General features: G+C 51.9%; 1 protein-coding gene across 2 annotated transcripts in view; it reads right to left on the bottom strand.

Moving 5' to 3' along the window:
- SLC41A3 (solute carrier family 41 member 3) overlaps nt 1–26,834 on the bottom strand; it is a 66,431-nt gene that overhangs the window by 27,249 nt on the left and 12,348 nt on the right. For both annotated transcript variants that reach the window (XM_060160956.1, XM_060160957.1), the window contains exon 3: nt 11,737–11,844. In XM_060160956.1, coding sequence (XP_060016939.1) covers nt 11,737–11,844 — 108 coding nt within the window. The remainder of the gene's footprint in view (nt 1–11,736; nt 11,845–26,834) is intronic.

Raw genomic sequence — 26,834 nt, 5'->3', positions numbered from 1 at the left:
TTAGTTCAAGATGGCGGAGTAGAAGGATGTCAGCTCACCCCATTCTTATGAAAACACCAAAATCACAACTAATTATTGAACAACCAATGACAAAAAAATGCTGGAACCTAAAAAAAAAAAAAAGATACCCTACATTCAAAGACAAAGAAGAAGCCACAACGAGACGGTAGGAGGGGTACAATCATGATAAAATCAAATCCCATACCTGCTGGGTGGGTGACTCACAAACTGGAAAATAATTATATCACAGAAGTTCTCCCATGGGAGTGAGAGTTCTGAGCCCCACATCAGGCTTCCCAGCCTGGGGATCCAGTAACAGGAGGAGTAGTCCCCAAAGAATCTGGCTTTGAAGGCCAGCAGGGTTTGAATGCAGGACTTCCACAGGACAGGGTGAAACAGAAACTCCATTCTTGGAGGGCACACACAAAGTCCTGTGCGCACCAGGACCCAGGGGTAAAAAGCCCATAAGAGACTGGACCAGACCTACCTGCTAGTACTGGAGAGTCTCCTGCAGAGGTGATGGGGAGGGCAGCTGAAGCTCACTGCAGGGACAAAGACACTGGCAACAGCAGTTCTGGGAAGTACTCACTGACATGAGCCCTCCTGGAGGCCACCACTAGCCCCACCATATAGCCTGTAGGCTCCAGTGCTGGGTCACCTCAGGCCAAACAACTAACAGCCCCACCCATCAGCAGATTAAAGTTTTACTGAGCATGGCCCTGCCTACCAGAGGGACAAGACCCAGCTCCACCCACCACCAGTCCTTCCCATCAGGAAACTTGCAAAAGCCTCTTTGATAGCCTCATCTACCAGAGGGCAGACAGCAGAAGCAGAAAGAACTATAATCCTGCAGCCTGCAGAACAGAAACCACAATCACAGAAAGATAGACAAAATGAAACAGCAGAGGAATATGTTCCAGATGAAGGAACAAGATAAAACCCCAGAAAGTCAACTAAGTGAAGTGGAGATAGGCAACCGTCTGGAAAAAGAATTCAGAATAATGACAGTGAAGATGATCCAGGATCTCAGAAAAAGAACAGAGGCAAGGATCGAGAAGATGCTAGAAATGTTTAACAAAAACCCAGAAGAACTAAAGAACAAACAGAGATGAACAATACAATAACTGAAATGAAAAAAATACACTAGAAGGAATCAATAGCAGAATAACTGAGGCAGAAGAACCGATAAGTGACCTGGAAGACAGAACGGTGGAAATAACTGCTGAGGAGCAGAATAAAGAATGAAAAGAAACGAAGAGAGTCTCAGAGGCCTCTGGGACGATATTAAATGCACCATCATTTGCATTATAGGGGTCCCAGAAGCAGAAGAGAGAAAGGACCTGAGAAAAGGTTTGAAGACATAATAACTGAAAACTTCCCTAACATGGGAAAGGAAACAGTCACCCGAGTCCAGGAAGCGCAGAGAGTCCCAAGAAGGATAAACCCAAGGAGGAGGAACACACCACCAAGACACACAGTAATCAAACTGACAAAAATTAAAGACAAAGAAAAAACTTCAAAAGCAACAAGGGAAAAACAACAAATGACATACAAGGGAACGCCCATAAGGTTATCAGCTGATTTCTCAGAAGAAACTCTGCAGGCCAGAAGGGAGTGACATGATATATATATAAAGTGATGAAAGGGAAGAACCTACAACCAAGAATACTCTATCCAGCAAGGCTCTCATTCAGATTTGAGAGAGAAATCAAAAGCTTTATGGACAAGCAAAAGCTAAGAGAATTCAGCACCCCCAGGCCAGCTTTCCAACAAATGCTAAAATAACTTCTCTAGGCAGGAAAGCAACCAGCAGCTTAAAATAACCACGTACATATATAGACTGCTATAACAAAACCTCATGGGAACAGCAAACCCAAAATCTATAATAGGTACAAACACAAAAAAGGAAACACAACCCAAACAGAACACTAAAGATGGTCATCAAACCACAAGAGAAGAGAAAAAGAGAGGAAAGGAAGAAAAAAGACCTACAAGGACAAACCAAAAAAATTAAGAAAATGGCAATAGGAACATACATATTGATTATTACCTTAAATGGATTAAATGCTCCAACCAAAAGACACAGAATGGCTGAATGGCTACAAAAACAACACCCATATATACGCTGTTTACAAGAGACCCACTTCAGACCTAGGGACACATACCAACTGAAAGTGAGGTGATGGAATAACATACTCCATGCAAATGAAAATCAAAAGAAAGCTGGAATAGCAATACTCATATCAGACAAAATAGACTTTAAAATAAAGACTATTATAAGAGACAAAGAAGGACACTACATAATGATCAAGCGATCAATCCAAGGAGAAGACATAACAATTGTAAATAGATACGCACCCAACAGAGGAGCACCTCAAAATGTAAGGCAAACACTAAGAGCCATAAAGGGAGAAATCAACAGTCACACAATAATAGTGGGGGCTTAACACCCCACTTTATTTTTTTTATAGCATGCCTTTTTTTAATACCTATTAATTGCTTTTTTAAAATTAATTAATTAAGTTGTGCCAGGTCTTAGTTGCAGCCAGTGGGCTCCTTAGTTGCGGTTCGCTGGCTCCTTAGTTGTGGCATGTGAGCCTCTTAGTTGTGGGAGGCAGCCTCCTTAGTTGTGTCTCACAGGCTCCTTAGTTGCAGCATGCGAACACTTAGTTGCGACATGCGTGAGGGATCTGGTTCCTGGACCAGGGATCGAATCTGAGCCCCCTGTATTGGGAGTGTGGAGTCTTAACCACTGGGCCACCAGGGAAGTCCCAACACCCCACTTTCATCAATGGATAGATCATTCAGAAAGAAAATCAATAAGGAAACACAGGCCTTAAATCACCCATTAGACCATATGGACTTAACTGATATTTATAGAGCATTCCATCCAAAAGCAGCAGAATACACATTCTTCTCATGTGCATGCGGAAGAGTCTTCAGGATCTACCACATGCTGGGCCACAAAGCAAGCCTTGGTAAATTTAAGAAAACTGAAATCATATCAAGCATCTTTTCTGACCACACGCTATGAGATTAGAAATAAACAAGGAAAAAACTGTAAAAAACAAACACGTGGAGGCTAAACAATATGCTACTAAACAACCAATGGATCACTGAAGAAATCAAAGAGGAAACAAAAAATACCTAGAGACAAATGAAAACGAAAAAAACAATGATCCAAAACCTATGGGATGCAGCAAAAGCAGTTCTAAAGGGAAGTTAATAGCAATACAAGCTTACATCAGGAAACAAGAAAAATATCAAACAAACCACCTAACTTTACACCTAAAGCAACTAGAGAAAGAAGAACAAAATCCAAGTTAGTAGAAGGAAAGAAATCATAAAGATCAGAGCAGAAATAAATGAACTAGAAACAAATAAAACAATACCAAAGATGAAAGAAACTAAAAGCTGGTTCTTTGAAAAGATAAACAAAATTGATAAACCACTAGCCAGACTCATCAAGAAAAAAAGGGAGAGGGCCCAAATCAATAAAATTAGAAACGAAAAAGGAGAAGTTACAACAGACACCACAGAAATACAAAGCATCCTAAGAGACTACTACAAGCAATCATATGCCAATAAAATGAACAACCTGGAAGAAGTGGACAAATTCTTAGAAAGGTACAATTTCCCAAAGCTGAACCAGGAAGAAAGAGAAAATGTGAACAGACCAATCGCATGTACTGAAATTGAATCTGTGATTTAAAGACTCCCAACAAAGGGACTTCCCTGGTGGTCCAGTGGTTAAGAATTGGTCCTGCAATGCAGGGAATGCCAGTTCGATCTCTGGTCAGGGAACTAAGATCCTACGTGCCGCAGGGCAACTAAACCTGTGCGCCACAACTACTGAGCCTGTGCACGCCGGAGCCTGCGTGCCACAACTAGAGAGGAGCCTGTGCACCGCAACGAAGAGCCCACGTGCTATGAGGCCACTATAGCACCAATAAAATATACAAACAGCTTATACAGCTCAATATCAAAAAAACAAACAACCCAATCAAAAAATGGGCAGAAGAGGGCTTCCCTGGTGGCACAGTGGTTGAGAGTCCGCCTGCCAATGCAGGGGACACGGGTTCGTGCCCCGGTCCGGGAGGATCCCGCCATGAGCCATGGCCACTGAGCCTGCGTGTCCGGAGCCTGTGCTCCGCAACGGGAGGGGCTGCGACAGTGAGAGGCCCACGTACCGCAAAAAAAAAAAAAAAAAAAAAAAAAGGGCAGAAGATCTAAAAAGACATTTTTTCAAAAGAAGACACACAGATGGTCAACAAACATATGAAAAGATGCTCAACATCGCTAATTATTAGAGAAATGCAAATCAAAACTACAATGAGGTATCAACTCATACCAGTCAGAATGGCCACTATTAAAAAGTCTACAAATAATAAATGCTGGAGAGGGTGTGGAGAAAAGGGAATGCTTCTACACAGTTGGTGGGAATGCAAACTGGTACAACCACTATGAAGAACAGAATGGCGGTTCCTTTAAAAACTAAAAATAGAGCTACCATATGATCCAGTAATCCCACTCCTAGGCATATATCTGGAGAAAGCCATAATTAGAAAAGATACATGGACCCCAATGTTCATGGCAGCACTATTTACAATAGCCAAGACACGGAAGCAACCTAAATGTCCATCGACAGAGGAATGGATAAAGAAGATGTTGTACATATATACAGTGAAATATTACTCAGCCATAAAAAAGAATGAAATAAGCCATTTGCAGCAAAATGGATGGAGCTAGAGATGATCATACTAAGTAAGACAAAGACAAGTATCACATGGTATCACTCATATGTGGAATCTAACTAAAAAACTTATTTACAAAACAGAAACTGACTCAAAAACATAGAAAACAAACTTATGGTTACCAAAGGGGAGGGGGAGAGAGGGATAAATTAGGAGTTTGTGCTTAAAATATACATACTACTATATAGATAACCAACAAGGACCTACTGTATAGCACAGGGAACTATACTCAATATCTTGTAATAACCTATAATGGTAGAGAGTGTAAAAATAAATAAATAAATAAAAATACATATAACTGAATCACTTTACTGTACACATCAAACTAACACAATATTGTAAATCAACTATATTTCAATAAAAATTTTAAAAAAAGAACAAAGTTGGAGGCCTCATACTTCCTGATTTTAAAACCGATTTAAAAGCTACAGGCTTTGAAACAGTGTGGTACTGCCATAAAGACACATAGACCAACGGACTAGAACAGAGACCCGAGAAATAAACCCTGGCATATATGGTCAAATAATTTTTGACAAGCATGCCAAGACAGTTCAATGGGGAGAGGACAGTCTTTTCAACAAATGGTGCTGGGAAATCTGGACAGCCACGTACAAAAGGATGAAGTTGAACCTTTACCTAATACCATATACAGAAATTAACTCAAAATGGATCAAAGATCTAAACATTAGAGCTACATCTATAAACTTCTCAGAAGAAAACATAGGGGAAAATCTTATGACATTGTATTTGGTTATGATTTCTTGGATATGACTCAAAAAGCACAGGTAAGAAAATAAAAATAGATAAACTGGACTACATCAAAATTTAAAACTTTTGTGCATCAAAGGACACAATCAACAGAGTGAAAAGAAAACCAAGAGAAAGGGAGAAACTATTGGCAAATCATATATCTGATAAAAGTTCCAGAATACATAAAGAACTCCTAAAGCTCAACAACCAATAAATAAACCCCATTAAAAATGTATATAGGACTTGAATAGACATTTCTCCAAGAAAATTAAAAATGGCAAAAAGCACATGAAAAGATGTTCAACATTACTAATTATTAGGGAAATACAAATCAATATCACAGCCATTAGGATGGTTACTACTTAAAAAACAAACAACCCCCCCCAAAACAAAACAAAACAAAAACCCAGGAAGTAACAAGTGCTGAGGAGGACGTGGAGAAATGCACACTTAACAACAGTTAAGATGGTAAAATTTATGTGTATTTTACTAAAATTAAAATATTTTAAAAGACCCTTTCAGGGGGGTGAAAAGTCAAGCCAGAGAATGGGAGAAAATTTTTGCAAACCACATATATGACGAAAGACTCATATACAGAATTTATAAAGAGCTCTCAAAACTCAAGAGTAAAAACAGTAATGTAATTAGATATGAAAAGATGCTTCACTCAAAGAGTTATGTGATGGCAAAGAAGCACATGAGAAAAGACGACCATTATTAGTCATTAGGGAAATGTAAATTAAGACCAAGATTGAGATACCACTACGTATTTATTAAAACAGCTAAAATAAAAACTAGACGATACCAAACACTGGTGAGGATACAGAAAAACTGAATATCTCAAAAACTGCTGGTGAGATTTCATAAAATTTTCTGGCAGTTTTTAAAATATATTTTTAAAAATTTTATTTCTTTTACTACTTATTTTGGCTGTGCCAGGTCTTAGTTGTGGCATGCGGGATTTTTTTTTTTTTTTTTTTTTGCAGCATGTGGACTCTCAGTTGCGGCACTGCAGACTTATTAGTTGTGGCATGCACATGGCATCGAGTTCTCCAACCAGAGATCAAACCCAGGCCCCATGCACTGGGAGCACGGAGACTGACCCTGAACATGAAATTCTGATTCATACCCTTTGTTCACGTTGCTATTGAAGGGTCTGTCTTCATGCTGATGTAAAAGAGCTGCTTAGATACTTGAGGATACAGATGATCTGTTAATTTTGTATAACTCTTCCCCTTGTGGGTTATTCCCCTTTTAATTTGTACGAGGAAACCGTACGGGTAGAATTGTGTCCCCCCAACAGAGCTTGAAGTCCGAACCCCCAGAACCTCGTAACTGACTTGATTTGGAAATAGGGTGGTTGGAGATGAACTTAGTTTATACGAGGTCACACTGGGGTAGGGTGAGCACCTAATCCAACGTGGCTGCTGTCCTTATGGAAAGGGGACATTTGGAGATATGTGCACACAGGCAGAGCCACGTGAAGACAAAGACAGAGGCTGGGGCAGTGCATCTACAGGCCAGGGAACAGTGGAGATCACAGCAGACCCAGAGCTGGGGAAAGGCCTGGAGCAGAGCCTCCTATAGCCTCAGGGGGAGCCAGCCCATCCCAGCCTCCATCTCTGACTTTTAACCAGAGCTTGGAGACCATACATTGCTATTGTTTAAGCCACTCGGTCTGTGGTGCTTTGTTATGACAGCCCCAGGGAACTAAAATTATTACGTAGCTCACAGTTTAACTGAGACAAGGCATCGTCTTTCCTTTATGAGTTCTGCACTTGTTCTGCTACTTAAAAAGCATTTCTTGTCACCAACTCTAAAAATACTGATGTGTTTTTCTGGTATCATGCTTTACTTTAAATTACTCCATGTATTCAAAATATACATTTAGGTATGACATAAAATAAAAATTACTTCTAAAGAATTAGCCAATTATCTCAGAACCACTTATTAATAATTCACCCTCTTTTCACTGATTTAAAATGTCATATTATTATACAGTAGATTGTATTTGTAAAGTCTGAGTTTATTTCTGGATGTTCTGTTTTGTTCTCTGATATATCAATTGAGACTGGCTGCAAAATACTTTTCTTACTATAACTTTATATTATGTTATAAAATCTGGAAATCAAATTTCACCATTAGTCTTCTTTCTCTTTTTCCTACCAATATTTTCATGGTTATTCTGACTCATTCCTCCAGATAAACTTTAAAATAATACTGTCAAGGGCTTCCCTGGTGGCGCAGTGGTTGAGAGTCCGCCTGCCAATGCAGGGGACACGGGTTCGTGCCCCGGTCCGGGAGGATCCCACATGCCGTGAAGCGGCTGGGCCCGTGAGCCATGGCCGCTGAGCCTGCGTGTCCGGAGCCTGTGCTCCGCAACGGGAGAGGCCACAACAGTAAGAGGCCCGCGTACCCCCCCACACACACACGTAATAATAAAAATAATACTGTCAAATGTTCCCCCAAATCTCTCTGACATTAACTGCATTAATTTTATAAACAAAAACAGGGAGAACTGGTAACTTTACAACATTGATTTTTCCCATCAGAAACTCCGTCTCTCCCTCCAAATTTCTATTTCCCTTTATGGAGTTTTGTCATTTTATTTGAATGGGTCCCACACATTTCTTTTTGAGGCTTCAGGATGAAAAAGTTTTAAAATTGGTTCACAGTTTGAAATGTTACCTAATCAAACTTACAAGCTTTTGCACAGCAAAGGAAACCATAAACAAAACGAAAAGACTGCCTACAGAATGGGAGAAAATATTTGCAAATGATGCAACCAACAAGGGCTTAATCTCCAAAATATACAAACAGCTCATACAACTCAACAACAACAAAAAACAAACAACCCAATCAAAAACTGGGCAGAAGACCTAAATAGACATTTCTCCAAAGAAGACATACAGATAGCCAATAGGCACATGAAAAGATGCTCAACATGGCTAATCATTTGAGAAATGCAAATCAAAACTACAATGAGGTACCACCTCACACCAGTCAGAATGGCCATCATCAAAAAATCCGCAAACAGTAAATGCTGGAGAGGGTGTGGAGAAAAGGGAACCCTCTTGCACTGTTGGTGGGAATGTAAATCATTTACACAGTGTAGCCACTGTGGAGAACAGTATGGAGGTTCCTCAGAAAACTAAAAATAGAGCTACCATATGATCCAGCAACCCCACTCCTGGGCATATATCGGACAAAACTATAATTCAAAAAGATACATGCACCCCAATGTTCATTGCTGCACTATTTACAATAGCCAAGACATGGAAGCAACCTAAATTTCCATTGATAGAGGAATAAAGAAGATGTGGTACACATATATAGTGGAATATTACTCAGTCATAACAAAGAATGAAATAATGCCATTTTCAGCAACATGATGCAACTAGAGATCCAGTGAAGTCAGTCAGAAAGACAAATACCATATGATATCACTTATACGTGGAATCTAAAATATGACACGTGAACCTATGAAATAGAAACAGATTCACAGGGAACAGACTGCTGGTTGCCAAGGGGAAAGGGGTTGGGGGACGGGTGGAGTGGGAGGTTGGGGTTAGCGGATGTAAGTTTTTATATATAGGATGGATAAAGAACAAGGTCCTACTGTACAGCACAGGGAACTATATTCAATATCCTATGATAAACCATGATGGAAAAGACTATACAAATAAAAAAAGAATGTATATATATGTACAACTAAAAAAAATTTCTTCATTGTTTGAAAGATATCTCTCTCCAATTTTTTCAATTCAATTTTACAATTCAGTTGTATTTTGTAATGACCAATTTTGGTGTGTGCAGAAGTATGCAGTTACACATGTTAATGTCTATTTTAAATTTCATCTAGATATTTTGAAACCAGATCACTTTACTGAGATTATTAGTTTTAAAACTTTTCCACTTGATTTGCTTAGTTTTCCAAGAAGATAAGCATATCAATAGCAAATAATAAGTTTTTCTCCCTCTTTTTTATTTAAGGGTCTTATTTCCTTTTCTTGGCATATTACACTAGCTGAAACATCCAGAACAATATAAATAAAATATTCTTCTATTTCAAGTTGCACTAAGAATATTTTTTACATCATGAGTGGGTCTTGAAGGCAGAACTAATCTACAGAGATTGGAAGTGGATCAGGGGTTTCTGGGATGGACTGTGGGTGGCAGGCTCTGTATCTTGATTGGGATAGTTATGTCAGTGTGTATATTTGTCAAAAGTCACTGACCCGTACACTTAAAATTTGTGAGTTTTTGTTGCACTGATTTACACATTAATACAATGTTGGGTGTTGAAAGGTTCTTTTTTTTGTTTTTTATAAATTTATTTATTTTATTTATTTTTGGCTGAGTTGGGTCTTCACTGCCGTGCGGGCTTTCTCCAGTTGCGACGAGCAGGGGCTTCTCTTTGTTGCGGTGCGTGGGCTTCTCATTGCAGTGGCTTCTCTGCTGTGGAGCATGGGCTCTAGGCGCGTGGACTTCAGTAGTTGTGGCTTGCGGGCTCTAGAGCGCAGGCTCAGTAGTTGTGGCGCATGGGCTCAGTTGCTCTGCGGCATGTGGGATCTTCCCGGACCAGGGCTCGAACCCATGTCCCCTGCATTGGCAGGCGGACTCTTAACCACTGCGCCACCAGGGAAGCCCCTGAATGCTTTTATAAAGGTTCTATTGCACTGATAATGGGGCTGTTCTCCTCAAACAGGCTGTGATGATGAACTGTTCCAATCATTCTTTTTTCCCCTCCACATTTTATGCATTTAAAAAACATTATAACAGAAACAATCACAGCACAGAAGTGTTTAATATGCAGTTAAGCACCATGGAATAAAAATGTAACTCAAGGCACAGTGCTTAAGAAGCCGCCTGCCAATGCAGGGGACACGAGTTCAAGCCCTGGTGTGGGAAGATCCCACATGCTGCGGAGCAGCTAAGCCTGTGTGCCGCAACTACTGAGCCTGTGCTCTAGAGCCCGTGAGCCGCAACTACTGAGCCCACGTGCCACAACTACTGAAGCCCATGTGCCTAGAGCCCGTGCTCCATAACAAGAGAAGCCACGGCAATGAGAAGCCCGTGCACCGCAATGAAGACCCAACGCAGCCTAAATAAATTAATTAATTTAATTAATTTATATTAAAAAAAATGTAACCTGAAATGCCACCATGGCAGGGATTACCATCAACATTTCTTCCCTCTCACCAACCCATTTAATCACACTTACGTGTGTGCACACGTGTATGTGCACACACACGGGCACCATGTCACCTGCCACTTAAGACATTTCAATGGCCTACAAGACTGCACGGTCTGGCCTCTGCTGTGACAAATTACCACAAACTCAGTGGCTGAAAATGATGCAAACGTCTTCTCTTTCAGTTCTGGAGGCCAGGGGTCTACAGAGGGTCTATGCAGGGGGGGCAGCTGTTTCTTTCCGTTTCCAGCAGGTAGAGCTACACCTGGCTCACGGCCCTTCCTTCATCTTTGCAGGTGGTGGCGAGCATCTGCTCCCCCAACTCTGCTTCCTTCTTGTGTCTGACGTTTCCCCCCAACCCCACCTCCCCTTGGTAAGGACCCTTGTGACAACACCGGGCCCCCTGGACAATCTAGGATTATCTCCTACCACAAGGGCTTTAACTTGATCATGTGCAAACACCTCCACGTAAGGGAGCGTTCAGTCTCCACGGGTCAGGACGTGGACATCTTTGCGGGCTGCTGTTCAGCTGGCCACCCCTCACCTCTCTCTCCAGCCTCGGGCTCCAGGGACCCCCCAGCACCCCAGCTGCATTGCCCACCTCTCGGTGTCTAGAACACAGCGCATCAGGACGTTTTCACAGAGAAAGGAGACCATCCCCATAACAGAAGGAAAGGGATTTCCATGCCCTGGGAAGGTGAGGAGAGTCGCAAAGCTGGGAACTGTGACAGAGAGCCCAGAGGAGGACACTCTGGTGACGAGGATTCTAGGACATTCGCCACTGCTTCTGGGTCATGTGTGGAACCAGCCTCAGGCTCCAGCATGAACAGGGGACACAAGGACACAGCGCCCCTGACATCTGGGCCTCATCCGCTGCCCAGCCTCCGGCCGAAAGGCAGGGTGATGGCTGGGAGGAGTGACCAGGTAGAGCCACACGACAGGAAAACTCCCAACGACATCAGATTTTCAGAGTCCAACCCACCCACCCACAAGCTCCACGGGGAGACCTGGAGGTCAGATGTGCAGACGTCCACTCACCGCGGTGGAGAGGCGTGAGGCCAGTGTCATCTCCAGGTTGCCCTTCAGGCCCACCAGGGGCGGCACCAAGGTCAGCAGGTCCTTCACCTCCGTGAACACGGGCCAGTGCTGCGGGGAAAGAACTGGGGGTCAGTCCAAGCACACGTACCGCGCCTCTCAGGAACTGCTCGAGAGATACTTCGACAAGTCCTCGTTCCCTGTAAAATGAAAAAAACTACCCAGTTTCTTAAATGGCTTTAAACTAAACAGAGTAATGATCAACCGTGAACAGTGGCCCAGGGAACCCCTTCCTTCCCTGGCTGCTGGGAGACTGGGTCTGGGCCCGTGCCCGTGGACGGGGAACTGCTTTGTCCTGCGTACACGTCTGTAGAAACAGGAATGAGCCCCCAACTTCAAAGCTGGGGATTTCTTGTGAGATTTCTCACGGGCGAGCTGGCAGGACGATCTGGGCTGGGCAGGGACTCCCTGGCCCCAAGGCCGATGGGTGGGGCCCAAGGTCACATGGGGGCCCTGGATTTGTGAAAACTGACAGAATGTGTCTCTATCACTTGTAAATAAATAAAAATGTAAAAAGAAGGAACGGGAAGCACAAGCACGCTTCAAGAGAACGTGAAGACGTTTCTTTGTGAAGGGAAACTGGTCCTACCTGTTTAACGTGCAGTTAGACGGCCCCTACCCCAACTGATTTTTCACACCCCAACTGATCCGACTGGCTGCTTTCGTCTACCTGGGCCTGAGCTATCTGTGACCCTCCACAGAAGCTGGTCCTAGAAACCCTGCTGCTCTGTGAGCTGGGAGGCAGGTGGTGTGGGGTCTGGTTCCCCGTCCCCAAGACAAGAGTCCCCCCACCCCAGGGGCCCAGAGGGTCATCAAAAGAGCCACCCCACAATGCATCTTACAGGACCTGGAAGCAGAGGGGCGGGCCAGGCCCTCTGAAGACCCCTTTGTGTCCTGAGATCTGGGAAGTTTCGCAGACTCACAGTTATGGTTCCCTCTCCTTTACCTTTTCTACAAAGCTGGGAAGTTGAGAACCCAGTCCCAGCTCTGGTGGAGTTACAAGCCTTCCTCTCCGAAAAGTGCAGAAGGAATGTGTCACTAGCCAGGGGGGTGCTGCATCCTGTCCAGCAGAGGCCCCTCCCACCTGGGAAGCCCCCTCCCAGGGGCTGGCGCTCTCACCCTCCTCCCACGAACACACAAGACCGAGTACCCACCCCCCAAGTAAACCCCCTTCTCTCCGCCCCCTTCTTCCCCGGCACCACTGAACTTGGCCGCCGCACCTGAGACCCATGTGTGCGGGGTGACTCCCCGTGGGAACCCCTCCCCCGCTACGTGATGGGCACACCCATGTCTCCACATGGCTGACGGGGCCTCGTCCTGTCCTGTGCTGACCTCTGATTGTCCCATCTTGGCCTCCGCTGAGGGCTCCTCATCTCCCTCCCGATCTTTTACATTTTTCAAACGTAAGGGACTGGAGGCATCCCTGGTGGCGCAGTGGTTAAGAATCCGCCTGCTAATGCAGCGGACATGGGTTTGAGCCCTGTTCTGGGAAGATCCCACATGCCGCGGAGCAGCTAAGCCTGTGCGCCACAACTACTGAGCCTGCACTCTAGAGCCCACAAGCCACAACTACTGAGCCTGCGCTCTAGAGCCCACGAGCCACAACTACTGAGCCTGCGCTCTAGAGCCCACGAGCCACAACTACTGAGCCTGCGCTCTAGAGCCCACGAGCCACAACTACTGAGCCCGCACGCTCGGCAACAAGAGAAGCCACTGCAATGAGAAGCCTACGCACCACAACTTAGAGTAGCCCCTGCTCGCTGCAACTAGAGAAACCCCATGCACAGCAACAAGGACCCAACACAGCCAAAAAAAAACAAAAAACAACACTTCCCTGGACTCACCCCATCCACTCGGATCTGATTCCGCCAGCAGTACAGCAAGGTTGTGACCCCCTGCCCTCTAACCCTGACTCCCCCTCCTGCTTCGGTTCTCCCTTCTCTCCAAGTCCTCTCCCTTCCAAGGCCCAGGCCCCTCCCCACCCCACACAGGGGCGGCAGGAGGTGAGCCTGCGAGCGGTGGTCCTGTCCTCCTGCAAGGGGTCGCCTGGGCTGGGCCACAGGCACGGCCGAGGAGGGTTGGGAAGGGGCTTTAGACACATCAGGTCTGACGACCATGAGGGGCTACTCAGAGACAAAGCCAGCAAAGGTGGACGGTGCCAGGAGAACAGAAGGCCAGGGCCCCAGGGACAACAAGTCCAAGGGATGAACAGGGCTGGAGCTGCCTGACCTGCAGACCTCTTCAGGGAGACCCTGAATGGGTCGGGATTTTGGTCACCCACTCCCAGAGCACCCTGACGGCAGCTGGCTCCACAACCCAGCTCACGCCTGCCCCCGGCCGCGGACAGCCCTGGACGCCCCACAGGTCCCCCGCCCAAGGCTCCACGCTGACCGTGCTGCATGGGCCCCGTGCGCTGGCTCTTGCACTCGTGTGTGGGGGTCTCTCAATCACGCCTACAGTCCCCAGCTCTCCCCTGCAGCCTTGAGCAGCACCTCCGGGTCATCTCAGACCCCAGCAGCCAGGGAGGACATGTCACTCCACCCCTTACGACCCTTCACTAATTCCAGTTCTGGGCACACAGGTCCTCATGTTCCGCAAACACAAAGGCAGTGCAGATCGGGGCATGAGGAGTGGGCGGGGCTGCGAGCCCTCCATCTGGCAGGTTAACGCACCCCTTTATCCCAGATGGCTCACCAAACTGCGTGCTCACTGGCTGTGCGATTTTCTCCACGCCTGTGCTGGACGCCAGTGAAGCAAAACGTGATGTTTGTTTTAGAACAAAGAACGAGGACAAAGCGAACAACGCTTCACCCTTGGCGGCCGCCCCCCCGCCCACACGCTCGCCCCCTCCGTGGTCTGCGCACAAGGGCCCCCTCGCTGGGACGTTCACTGTTGCTCACGCACCCAGGAAACACCACCTCTGAGGCCCAGCGAAGCGTCTGCAGAGTCTCCGACCTGCCCCTCCTCCCTTGCTGCCTCTGCCCCCTGCCCGTTGTCTGCAGGGGGCCCAACGGCCACCAGACACGCCAGCCAGGAAGGTCAGCTTCCGCTCAGGATTCGACCAAATTCGCTCAACAAAGGAGGAACTGGGTGACAAGTGGCTCTGTCCACCTGCCCGGCGCTTGGCTCTCGGCTGCTTCGAGCAGTCAGCCTGTCTGGTTCAGTCCTGATCTGGGAAGAGTAATCACATGTGCTTTCACGGTCCCTGGTGCCCACGTGTGCATGTAAACCCCAAAAAGGTCTGGAATGACACCACGACTCGATAGTAAGGGAGCTACGGCGACTGAGGCCGAGGTCAAAGAGGGCTTAACCTCGCTGCGATGCTTGTTCCATAAAAAGAAATACTTACACTTACTTGTGTAACTGAAGAAAAAGTTTTTGAAGACACGAAACTGATACTCTGGCCACTTACTGGGCCTCAATCCCCAGGCCCAGAATCAGAGACTCCCGGTCCCAAAGAGCGTAGGTGAAACCTGCACCCAGCCAGGCACAGAGCCGCACCGGGGACCGTCCACGAGGCGCGGCTGTCGGGCCAGGGGGTCTACCTCACTGCGGGCTCGGAAGCCCCGAGGCCCGGTGTGAATGGCTCTGGTCAGGTACCAGCCTGGGTACCACTGGAGCCAGGAGCCCCCTGCGATGTGGGCTTCCCTCTGGGAGCCTCAAGGCTGCTTCCTGCACTGCCGGGAGGGGTGAGCAGGGAGGTGGTGAGCACCGGAAGCCAGTAAACAGAGGGCCCTTGACCCTCACACACCCTGTCTGCAAAGTGGGGATGAGGAAAGGGCTGTGACGTACAGAGCTGTCCCATCCTCCCAGTCGCTGGCCTTCCCGAAGCTGATGGCTCAAGGCCAAACCTGCAGACAGCCTGCCCCACATCTGCTCTGGGCCCACCTCCCAGACGGAACCCGCACGCGGTCAGGAAGGGCGCTGCACTCACCAGCTGGACACCCTCCAGACCCGGCCCCGGGGCACCTCCGCTGATGGTCAGGCATGACCCCCTCTCCCCCAGGGCCCCACCAAACCTCCTGGACTCTGTCGAACTCTCGGCCGCCTGTTCTCGGCCCCGAGGCCCCATAGAAAGGGTCATGGGCGGGCAGGTCGGGGACACGAGGCCATGCTCCACGCAAGGTGCTGGGGAAGGTCAAGGAGGGAGATTCAGGGTGGACTCTCCCAGTGTCCGCAAGGCCCAGGGAGGGTGACAGACCCTGGGGCAACTCCAGGGGAAGCAGCAGACAGGAATCCGGGTCTCAAGCTGGCAGCACGTGAAGAAGTACCCTGTCCACTGGGCAGGGCGGCCAGACGCCGCCCCAAGAACCTCGTTCAGAGCCGGGTACCCGGGTAGGTGTCAGCCGCCCCCTCCAGCTCACAGGCAGGGGCACGGCGGGATGTGAGAGGTGACCGCCCCTCCCCCCGCACGCTCACATACAGGCCCCAGCGGATCGAGAACACACTAACTCCGTAAGTGACCCAAACACGGCTCCCAGAGCTGACCCAGGGCATAAACAGACCCCCTGGGTCTCCCAGCAAACACCTCTCCTGATAGAGACCCCCGCATCTGCATCCCCTTGTGCGCCTGGACCCCCGCCGCGCTCAGGACCCCGTCCTCCCGCTGAGACCCCCCTCCAGAAATTCTGGGGCTGGAGAAGCGGTGCCCGGCACCCCCGCTCGGGCCAGCACACCAACCTCACAACGTTGCCCGGCTTGCAGGTGGAGAGGCTGAGGCAGGATGCCTGAGCCCCTCGGGTGGGGAGAGACCGTAGGAGCAGGACTCAAGGCCCCCCAGGCCCTGCCTAATGGGTCTGCGTTTGCTGGAAGGAGAACAGTTAGAGCTCCTAGGCTGAGGAGTCTCATGCAGGCTGACGGTGGAGGGTCGTCAGAAGCCTCTGTGACTCTCAGACACTGAGGTTCCAGGAGGACACTCCTGCCACCCCCCGAGCCCCGTCCCCTGCCCGACCCAGGGGCCTGTCCTGTGTGTGATGCCTGGTCCCCCACCCCGGGGCCCATGCTGCCCCCCGCCTCGCCATACGCACTTGGACGGTGTTCATCAGCAGGCCAGCCATCACCATGCCGAGGCCAGACAGCAGAACGGGCACCACAACCTGGCCCACGATGGTGAAGGTGGTCTCGGGGAGGACGCCGCGGGGGCAGCGGGTGAACTCACAGCGGAAGCCTCGCAGCTTCGTGCCCTGAAAGCAGAGCTCCAGGTCCAGCTGGGTGACCACCATGGTCAGGCTGGTGACGCATTCCCTGGATGTCCAAGCCTGGGCGCCCCCAACACCGGCCTCCGCCCACACCAGGATGCGTTTCCTAAGGAGTCCACCCGGGCAGAGCTGCCAGGTGCCCCGTGCTGTGGACAGTCTCCACTGCCCCTCGGCCGAGGGCCAGAGCCAACGGTGAGGAACAAAGGCCGGGTGACTCAGCCTCGCTCAGGGCCCCGCCACTCCTGCTGTCCACTCCCCGAAGATCAGGTTCTCCTACCAGAGTGGCTGCCGTGTCCGGTGGGACCTCCCTCGGCTGGCCTCCCACGAGGAGGCTCCCTGTCCCCTGGAGCGACCTTGACAGCGTCCAGCTGTCCGGCCCACGCTGACTCGGGCTGGACCAGAGAGCCGGAGCCACGTGAGGCCCGGCCTTCGTGAGGCCGCACGGGGCCTGGGGACATCTCAGCCTGAAGCACCTGCTCCTCGGGCCAGGTCTGAGCCCCTGAGGACTGTCACCCCTCAAGGTCGAGAGGCCTGCAGGCCCCCAAGAAAGAAGCAGTGCCCTGCGGCCACTTGACCTAGGTGTTGAGGGGCTCACGGCCACAGGAAGAGGCTGTGTTCACAGAAGGAATGCAGCCCTGCTGTCTCTCAAAGGACAGAGACTTGTAAGGTGCTTCTTAGGGGCCCAGGCTCGTGCCGACAGAGGTTAGACCAGCCTTGAGCTGCCGTCCCGGCACCGAGGAGAAGGGGGTCTCTACGTGAAATGAATGAGTGTGTCCACTGTGCATCCCACAGGTGCCGGGGACAGTGTCCAGGCCTGAGGGAGAGCTGAGCAGGGTCAAGGCCAGAGCCAGCAGGAGCCCAAAGCTGCGGGCTGGATGCTCACTCACGCCTCCTGTGCACCTCGGCCGGTTCCCCTCCTTCGGAAAGCCCACCCCACGCTCAAGCCCAGCCCTCAGCCTGGAGTCCAGCCCTCACCACCCTAGATCCCACTGAGCTGGCCAAGCCCGATTCCCTCCTCGCCAACTCCAGCCAGACCCTGACGGCCGTTTCCCTCGCGCCCTCAATGTTTCACTGCATCCTTCCTCGTCCCCTTCACTTTCTCATGAAGCCCCTCCCAGGAGCCAGACAGAAGGAGCCCCACTTCCCAGCGAGGGCTGAGGTCTGTCGGCCCCTTGTGTGTGAGCGCAGGAGACGCTGCCCCTGTCCAGTTCTGGGCCCCGATCCTGGGGTCCTGACGGCTTCCACTGCCCACCTCCGGAGATGCTGGCGCTCGGGACCCCGCCACCCCGCAGAGGAGAAGCTCAGGTGTGTTCTGGCTGCGGCCCCGTGGGCAGCCAGCAGCAGCCGTCCTGTCACAGGAGGGGATAGTCCTGGACTGTGTGTCCCACCAGCTGCTCGCTGAGTGGCGTCCAAACGAAAGATCTGAGATCAAACTGACAGCCGGCTTCCCACCAGCCACAGAGTCAGGCGCGGTTTGCTGCACAGCAGGAGCAAAGGGGACCTTCTCAGATAATGCAGCAACTCCTAAGCTCCCTGCGCAGCCCAGACTCTCCCTGAGCTTTCAGGCCACAGCTGACCACCCGTGCCCTTTCACGTGCGCACACGTCACATTCCGTCCATCACCAGACTCTCAAGGCACCCCCGAGCCATGCACCAGGAAGCAAAGGTCCCGGTTTTGCAAATGAGAAGCTGACGGCCCCGCGAGGGTTTGCCCATGACCACCCCCGAGTCAGGCTCACAGGCGGGGCCAGGACCTCGATCCCCGACTCCAGTGCCCACTGCCCCCGCTGCTGCCCGCCTCTGAGATGAGGGTCCGTTTGTTCACACAGGAGTCTGAACCAGCAGGAGGCTAAGAGAAACAGCACATTTCTAAGGAAAGTGTGGCAGAAGTTGATGCGTCTAAGGCTGCTAGCTCGTTTAAGACAGACCCCTCTCAGCGGGCCCACTCTGGACACTGGCAGCCCCAGTCCCCAGGCCCACATCTGGACAGGCCCCCCAACTAGCGATTTCCTTCTTCTCCTGGCTTCAGCACCTCCTGTGATCTCTTTATAGTTTTAAATGCGATCGAATGTCATAATACAACATAAAATCATACACAGTGGGTCCCTGAACCACTCTCATCAGGACAGAAGATGTGGAAATAGACAACCACTTGCATGATTACATATGGGAAAGATCCCTAATTAAGCAGGTTATAAAGCATTACAAAAATGTTTCTCATTTTTTTTTTTTTTTGCGGTACGCGGGCGTCTCACTGTTGTGGCCTCTCCCATTGTGGAGCACAGGCTCCGGACGCGCAGGCTCAGAGGCCATGGCTCACGGGCCCAGCCGCTCCGCGGCACATGGGATCCTCCCGGACCGGGACACGAACCCGTGTCCCCTGCATCGGCAGGAGGACTCTCAACCGCTGCGCCACCAGGGAAGCCCCTGTTTTTCATTTTTGTTTAAAAAATAATGAGAAATAAGTACACACACACACACAAGCAGTGAACAATTTAGTAGGTTATATACCAAAATGCTAAAAGCGGGTACTTTTAGGTGGTGGGATCCTAAGTGACCTTTATTTCATAACTTTCTATATATCTATTGTGATTATTTGCTTTTATAACCATCAAAAAATAAACTGTCACCAAAAACAAATAAAAGATGCCATCACGTGTGGAAGAGTACTTTCCCATATGCAAGCTGAGAACAGAATATGTCAACACAGCTCACTGGCTCACAGTCGAGATCGGGAATGTGACTTTCACAGGAGCTCAGCAGCACAGTGCAAAGTCTCCAAGGGCCTGAGCTGCATTCAGGGGCTGTGCTGGGCCTCGGGAGGAATCTGGGTCAGGTGCCAGAGGGCTCTGGGTGCCCTCCTCCCGCCGCCCCACCAAAAGGGTCTCAGCTCACGCTGCTCAGAACCACCAGGCGCTCCGGAAGCGCACCGAGAGCTGCGGCATCGGAACCTCCCCAACCCCTCAACTTGCGGGACAGTTAGGAAGGGCCGCGGAGGGCGGGCGCACGGCCGGGCCTCAGGTCCGGCTCGGGGTCCTGGGTGGGAACAGCTTGTTTCCCGGGAGCACACCTTCCCAACGGCCTCCCGCCCTCTCGCGGGTCACCTTGAGCCTGGGCTGGTTCTGAGTGAAACGGTCACTCTTAAAGGCCTGAATCCCCCCATCCTGTTGAGGTCCCAGAGACCAAGGCAGTTACGTTCTCAGCAACAGGAAAGGTCGTCTTCATTTTTGCTTCCAACTCGGCTGGCAGAACGCACCTGCCGGTGACCATGTGGGACCGAGTGCCCCTGCCCCGGCCGGCCAGCCCCCTCGCCACACAGGCCTCAGCCCAGAGCCCCCTCCCCAGGGACGCCTTCCCGGCATCCCCCTCAAGGCTGCTCCAGCCGTCACCCAGCTCTGCCCCTTCGTTTCCCCGTAGCCCTTGCCGCTGCCTAACCCCGACTCATGCCCCTGTCGCTCCGTGCTCGGCTGTGACGGCCAAGAGCAGGCCCGGCACCCCGTCCACCGCGGCGTCCGGCACAGCGCTGTGTGTGCTGTGTGGACAAACAAACAAGCAGCATTGTAGAAGCAGACAGAAAGAGACCCATCAGCCTTCCACGAGTTGAGCCGTGTAGGGCCCACATTATTCCTATGATGTGCTGCCTGGACACCTGGTAAAGCCAGCAGGGCCTGGGGCAGCCCCACTGCCGCCGCCCCGACCCCCGAGGAGCCCGCGGAACACAAACAAGTCAGTCACAGCCCCAGGGGAACCGGTACGTGTTCCTACAACGCCCGCCAGCACAGCCTCTGGGAGCTGGCGCTCCTGAGCGCAGCCCCGAGGGCCCCACGTGGGAGGCACATCCTCCCCCGGGCCTGGTGTGTGGGGCTGATGAACTCTGACCTCACCTGTCCAGATGCAGGTCCCTCAAGAGAAGGCCGTCACTGCAGCTGGCGTCACAAACAGGACGGCCCGCCCCTGACCGCGCACGCCCGGCAGCCTGACCAGCTGCTTTCCGCTGACTGAACAGCTCCCGACACGGTGAAGGCCGCCAGGGACGGAGCCCCGCCGGCTGGCTTGTGCGTGAGCCGCCCCGGGGTCACCACCTCCCCGAGGCCGGAACGACTGAGAACGGACCGAATCAGGCACCCCTGCTGCCAGCCTGACTTACAAATTGGCTGACGTACGGGGACCCCGTGGCACCCCCCTCCCCGGTTAAAACTGTTAATGCAGCCCAACGCAGGCCACCACGTTGAAACTGGCCCTCGGGGTTGAACCTGGTCTCGCGAGGCCTACTGAGTGAAGGGGGTACCTGCTGCTCTCCACTGGACCGCCCAGCTCCGTTCTTAAACCTGGCAGAGACAAACTGCCTCGCAGTGGTGACCGCAGCCGTAAAGCTGGGGTCCCGTGCTGTGGGCCCCACACCCAACATCTAGTCTTGTCGGGACACTGACCACACCCAGGCAGCAGCCGGTGAACGCTGTGCCCTGCGGATCTGGCTAGCACGCTCCGCTCAGCACCCACTTCAGCACCCTCGGCGTGTTCACCTTCGCTTCTCCCAGGCGGACCTGCAGCCACAGGCTCTCTGCAGGTCGGGCCTTTGCCGCACCTTCCGCGGGGCTGGCGCTACACGATGGCCGCCCCTCTACAGACTCATGGGACACCTTCCCTGAGACACCCGAACACTCACAGAGGAGCCCCCCACAAAGAGGATGGGCTGCCACCGCCCTCGCAGAGCGAGCCTCCCCTTGCTCAGACCCCTAAGACCCTCTGCTCACCGGGAGCAGCTCATCCTGACGTGCGAACACAGCCCAGCACCTGTGCGGGCTTTGTGGATTCTGGAGGTGACCGTCTTCACGTGCAAAGTTTACTCCTGCCCATGTAGGCCATACTTGCCGAGCAGCCTTTCTTGAAGGGGCCCCTCCGACAAGAGGCTCCATTAGAGCCGGCAGCACCCCCATTGGGCCCCAGAGACACCTCCGCTGAAGAGAACCCTCAAGAGCCTCCGGGGTCCCTGGACCACTGAGAGCTTTAAGCTGACGCCAGAAACTTCCCCCGGACTGCGCCGTCCACCAGCTGAGCCACGACGCAGGTACACACCCTGCTCTCCTGGGAAGGGGGCCCTCGCAGCCCGGCTGCCCGTGGGCCTTGGGAGGCACAGTGGCCAAGGAGGGAAGCCTCAATACGGGGCGGGGAGCCAACCCTGGGCCTCTGGCACATCCCACCCACAGGGGGCGGCCTCCCTGTCCTGAGTCAGATGCCACAGACCAGAGGAGGTGACCCCCAAACCTGGGCTCCTGGGAGCCCCCGAGATCAACTGGGTGGGCCCAGTGGGGTCTGTGCACTTCGTGGGTGTCACGGTGGTGCTCGGCGGAGGTCACCACCCTCCCGTCCTGACCGGGTGTCCCTGGTGCAGGACCCGAGCCACCCAGCGGTCAGCACAGGTGCCTAACCTCCAGGCAGCGCCTCAGCACCGGCCGCCCGGCTCTGTGCCTTTTAGACGCCTGGGCCACGGCCTAAGGGCCATCTCGTTTAGGGAGGGAAGTCTGGGAACCCCGCCTTCCGGACACTCCAAACACACAGGGCGACAGATGTGTCTGCCTGCACTAAGGCCACAGGCCTGCCGGGACCCTCGTCCTTCCACTTCTCAGGGGGACAGCCACCCCCCCACCCCCCTCGCCCGAGGCCGGCGCTGGGCCGAGCGGCCCTCCCGCAGCTCCGGCTCAGTTCCAAGGCAGCAAGAGGAGCCCCTGGCGGCAGCACTGCCGCAGGTACCGGCGAACATAGACTCGCCCCGGGGGGAGGCACACCCACACCGGCCCCTCAATCGCCTTTACTGGCCACCAAGGGGTCCCTGTAAGTTCTGCGTCCCGTCAAGAGCCCACTCCTTGGAGGTCCCGGTCAACACCGGGTCTAGGCTGGTATCAGGGCGTCCAGGGTCAATGGGGTGCAAGGCCGTGCGTGGCTGTGGCATGGGGGGAGCAGAGGCCCCGAGTGGCCTCCACTCCGTGCCTGAGGGTAAGCAGCCCTTCATATCCAGGGGGCAGTGGGCAGCAGGCTTGGGCGCCCCCCCCAGCCGGCTCACCCTGCACCCAGCGCTGCCCTGAAGGCCCTCCCTGGCTGTGAGCGCACGTGAGTGCTCAACACGGCCAGTGCTGTGTGCTCAGCTTCCCCCCAACCCTGGGGCAGGAGGTGATGGACAGGTTGACCTCACCCATGTGTCACCCAGTCCAGCCTCAGCTTCTTCCCTCAGCTCTCACCCCTCGCCTCTGCCCTCTAGCTGCCCGCTTGCCCTCCCAGCCTCTCAGGCCACCCTGCATCTTTGCTAAGGCGTGACCCCTGCAGGACCCGCCCTCCCTCCCCTTACGCCCACCCACACTCAGGGCCCGGGGCTTCTGACCCCTCTGCAGACCAGCTCAGTGTCCGCGGACGGCCAGCCTGAACTCTCACTGCACGCAATGCAGAGCGCAGACGCACGACACAGTGGGGCTTCCTCCTGCCTGAGAGGCGCCCTCTGACCTGTGGCCTGTGTGGCCTGCAGGGGCCTGGGGGGCAAGGCAGCTGCATGAGGGGCAGCCGCTGTCGCTGAGGAGGAGGCAGGCTCGGAGCCTCGAAAGACAGTGTGTTAATCTAACTACAGAAAAAAGTACACGCACAGCAAAAAACCACCAAAACCAACGTTAAAAGATAAATGGAAAAATGGGAAACATATTTACGATCCGTATCACAATGGAAAGGCCAATTTCCTTAAAATGTAAAGAGCCCCGAAGTATCAACACAAAAACAAAAACCACTCCTCAGAAATACGGACAAAGGACATATCCAAAGATACTCAACCTCACTCACTCCTGATGAGAAATGCAAATCCAACTACAGTGAACACCGCTGGCGGTCCCAGTGACGGCCTCCGGGGATCCCAGCCTCTGAATCACGACCCCCAGGGTGAGCTGACCTCAGGGACTTGACGCGTCCAGTAGCCGGCAAAGATGCTGCTCCTGGGACCCACCTTGCTAGCAGCTGGTCTCCTTCTCCGACCCCACACCTGGATGAAGCTGCCATGCTGGACATGCCCAAGGGGAAGGGATGAAGGCCTCAGCACGCTGACCCCTCGGCTGCAGCATCACGACACCTGAAGCGGAAACCCAGCTCTGCTGACTGCTGTCCCACAGCAGCCGTGGGACACAGAGGCTGCTTAAGCTCTGAGCCCCGGAACAGCTAACTCCCTGGAGCAGAGACCACAGCATACAGTGTATGATCCACTGCCAGGTGGTGAAAGATCGCAGAGGCTGAAGATAACACCGTTAAGGGAGGTGGGAGCAGCCCCACATCTATCATGGTTACAGACGCCTATGCCCTTTGACCCAGCAGCTCTACCTGCAGCAATCCATCCCACTCCTTCACCCAGGCGTGTAAAGAACGTGCCACTGTCAGCAGTGCTGCTCTAAGTTGTTAAGGGCTGACTTGTGTGCCCCTCCCCAATCCCCAGCATCTCAGAATGGGACTGTATTTGGAGACAGGAAGCTGGAAGTGGGGGGGTGGCCCATATCCAATAGGCCCTTATAGTCAGAGGAGACTCAGACAGACAGACAGAGGAACGACCACGTGAGGACACGGGGAGGAGACGGCCGTCTACATGCCAAGGAGAGAGGCCCTGCTGACGCCTGGATCTCAGACATCCAGCCTCCGGGACAGGAGAATAAATGTGTTGTTTAAAGCACCCCATCTGTGGTACTTTGTTACAAGAGCCCGAGCAAACTAACATAGTTGTGAAACTTAAACATCAGAGAAAAAAGGTGAATAAACTCTGGTGTGTCTGCCTGATGGGATACTGAACGACCATTAAAAAAAAAAGGAAGCTCTTGGTACTTCCCTGGTGGTCCAGTGGTAAAGAATCCACTTTCCATTGCAGGGGACGCAGGTTCTATCCCTGGTCAGGGAACTAAGAACCCACATGCCGCAGAGCTTGTGAGCCTCAACTAGAGAGCCCACGCGCCACAACTAGAGAAAACCCACACGCCACAACTAGACAGAAGCCTGTGTGCTGCAACTAAGACCCAACACAGCCAAAAATAAATAAAATAAAAAAAAAAAAATAAATCTTTTTTAAAAAAGGAAGCTCTTAACATATTTACAAAGAATAGCCTCTGAGATACACTGTAAAGTGAAAAAAGCAAAACACACAACAGTTTGTATGTGCCATCACATGCGTAAAAGGGTGAGAGGAATGCAGAGGCAGACGAGAAGGTGCAGGTCCTGGCTGCCCTGGAGAAGCGAGAGCCTGGGGACAGGCAAGGAGCACGTCCTGTCCCTGTGCACATGCTGACCTTTCGGGCACGTGAATGCTTTACTTTTCCAGAAAAACAAATGTATTAAAAAAAAAAAAAGTGCAGCCTCTGGGCTCACGGAGTCTCATTCAACTGAGGAGGTAGAGGCAACGCCCCAGGAAGTGATGTTGGGGGCGGCGTCCCAGGAAAGGCTCCGAGGGACACAGGAGGGGGAAGAGGAGGCCCAGGTGAGGCCGCGGAGCAGCAGGACCCACCCCTCGGACCATGACTTAAGCCAGCTGATCACGCTGTTCCATTCCCTCTGCCTACATGTGGCTTTCGTGTGGGATGTGTCTCCCATCTGGCCGGGGAGAGGCTGGGGAGTTAGTCCCCAGGTAAGTTTCCTTGCACTTAAGGAGGAACCAGAACACGGTCTGCTTTTCTCCCTCTGGACACGACACGCCTCTAGGACAAAGCTGACCTGTGGAGGCTGACTAGCAGGATTTGGGAAGATGCCGGGTCCTCGGACACATCGTTGGCTGGCGGTGACACGACTTTTCAACCCCAGAATCGCCCTATCCTGGAAACCTTGTTTTGGGAGATGACATATTTTCTTCCTACTTACCCCACTGTAAGTCGGGTTTTCTGGTACCTGTGGCTGCAACCATCCTGATACAGCCAGGTGATCTCAGGATGTTCAGATGCATTTTAGGAGGTTGGGTTTTATCCCAGAGGCAGTAGGCAAGTGCACAGAGATTTAAAACTTGGGGAGAGCTGCATCGTGGGGCTGCTTGGCCAGGCCCTGCCCCCAGGCATGGGAAAGAAACACTAGAACAGGTATCTCTAATTCTTATCTGAGTTGCAGCTTTTGTGTAAGTTCTTAAACATCAGCACAGAACCACCTGTGATGGAGTATCGAGGAGAATAAGAACGTCGGCCACAAACTCGGCCACAAACCCTCGTGGGCGAGGCCCAAGTCCAAGGCCCCGGCACCGCATGTCACAGCCCTCCCGGGAGCCCGACCTGGACAGTTCTCCCTCAGCTCTGGTTTAAGAGGAGAAAACCAGGAACACAGGGCAGCCTGTGCCAGTGACAAGGGTCAGACGCAAACCCAGCTGGTTCTGCTCTGGAGTCTGGGCTCCAAGCCACACGGTGTTCTGTTACCTGCCGCTCGAAGTGCAACCTATAAACCAGCGTGTGCAGGGGACTCATATGTCTATATATTTACAGACAAGTATGTACATGTATCAATCAATGTGTGTATAAATACGCATATGTACGTGACCTCCACACGCGTGTCCGTATGTAGCAGTGAGCACATGTGCGTGTGCAGGGGATACATGCTCAGTGGTGTTATACCGAACACACAATGAAATAGGCTTTTTGAACATCGCGGCACAGAGAACAGACTTCAGGGAGACAGTCAGGAGGGTGGCGAGGAGGCTGGCGGCCTTCAGGTGGAAGAGGGAATTCTTGGGGGAGGTCTGCGGCATGTGAACTCCTGGCACGCGGAAGCCAGGCCCCAAGGCGCTCTGGAGGCTGCAGCGGTGTGACTCACCACAGGGTAAAGAAGGATATGGGGCTGCAGGGCACCAGGTCACTG

This window comes from Lagenorhynchus albirostris, chromosome 10, assembly GCF_949774975.1.
Source record: "Lagenorhynchus albirostris chromosome 10, mLagAlb1.1, whole genome shotgun sequence".
NCBI lineage: Eukaryota > Metazoa > Chordata > Mammalia > Artiodactyla > Delphinidae > Lagenorhynchus > Lagenorhynchus albirostris.
The sequence above is the reverse complement of the archived record's forward strand: the minus strand, read 5'-3'. Positions and strand labels throughout refer to the sequence as shown.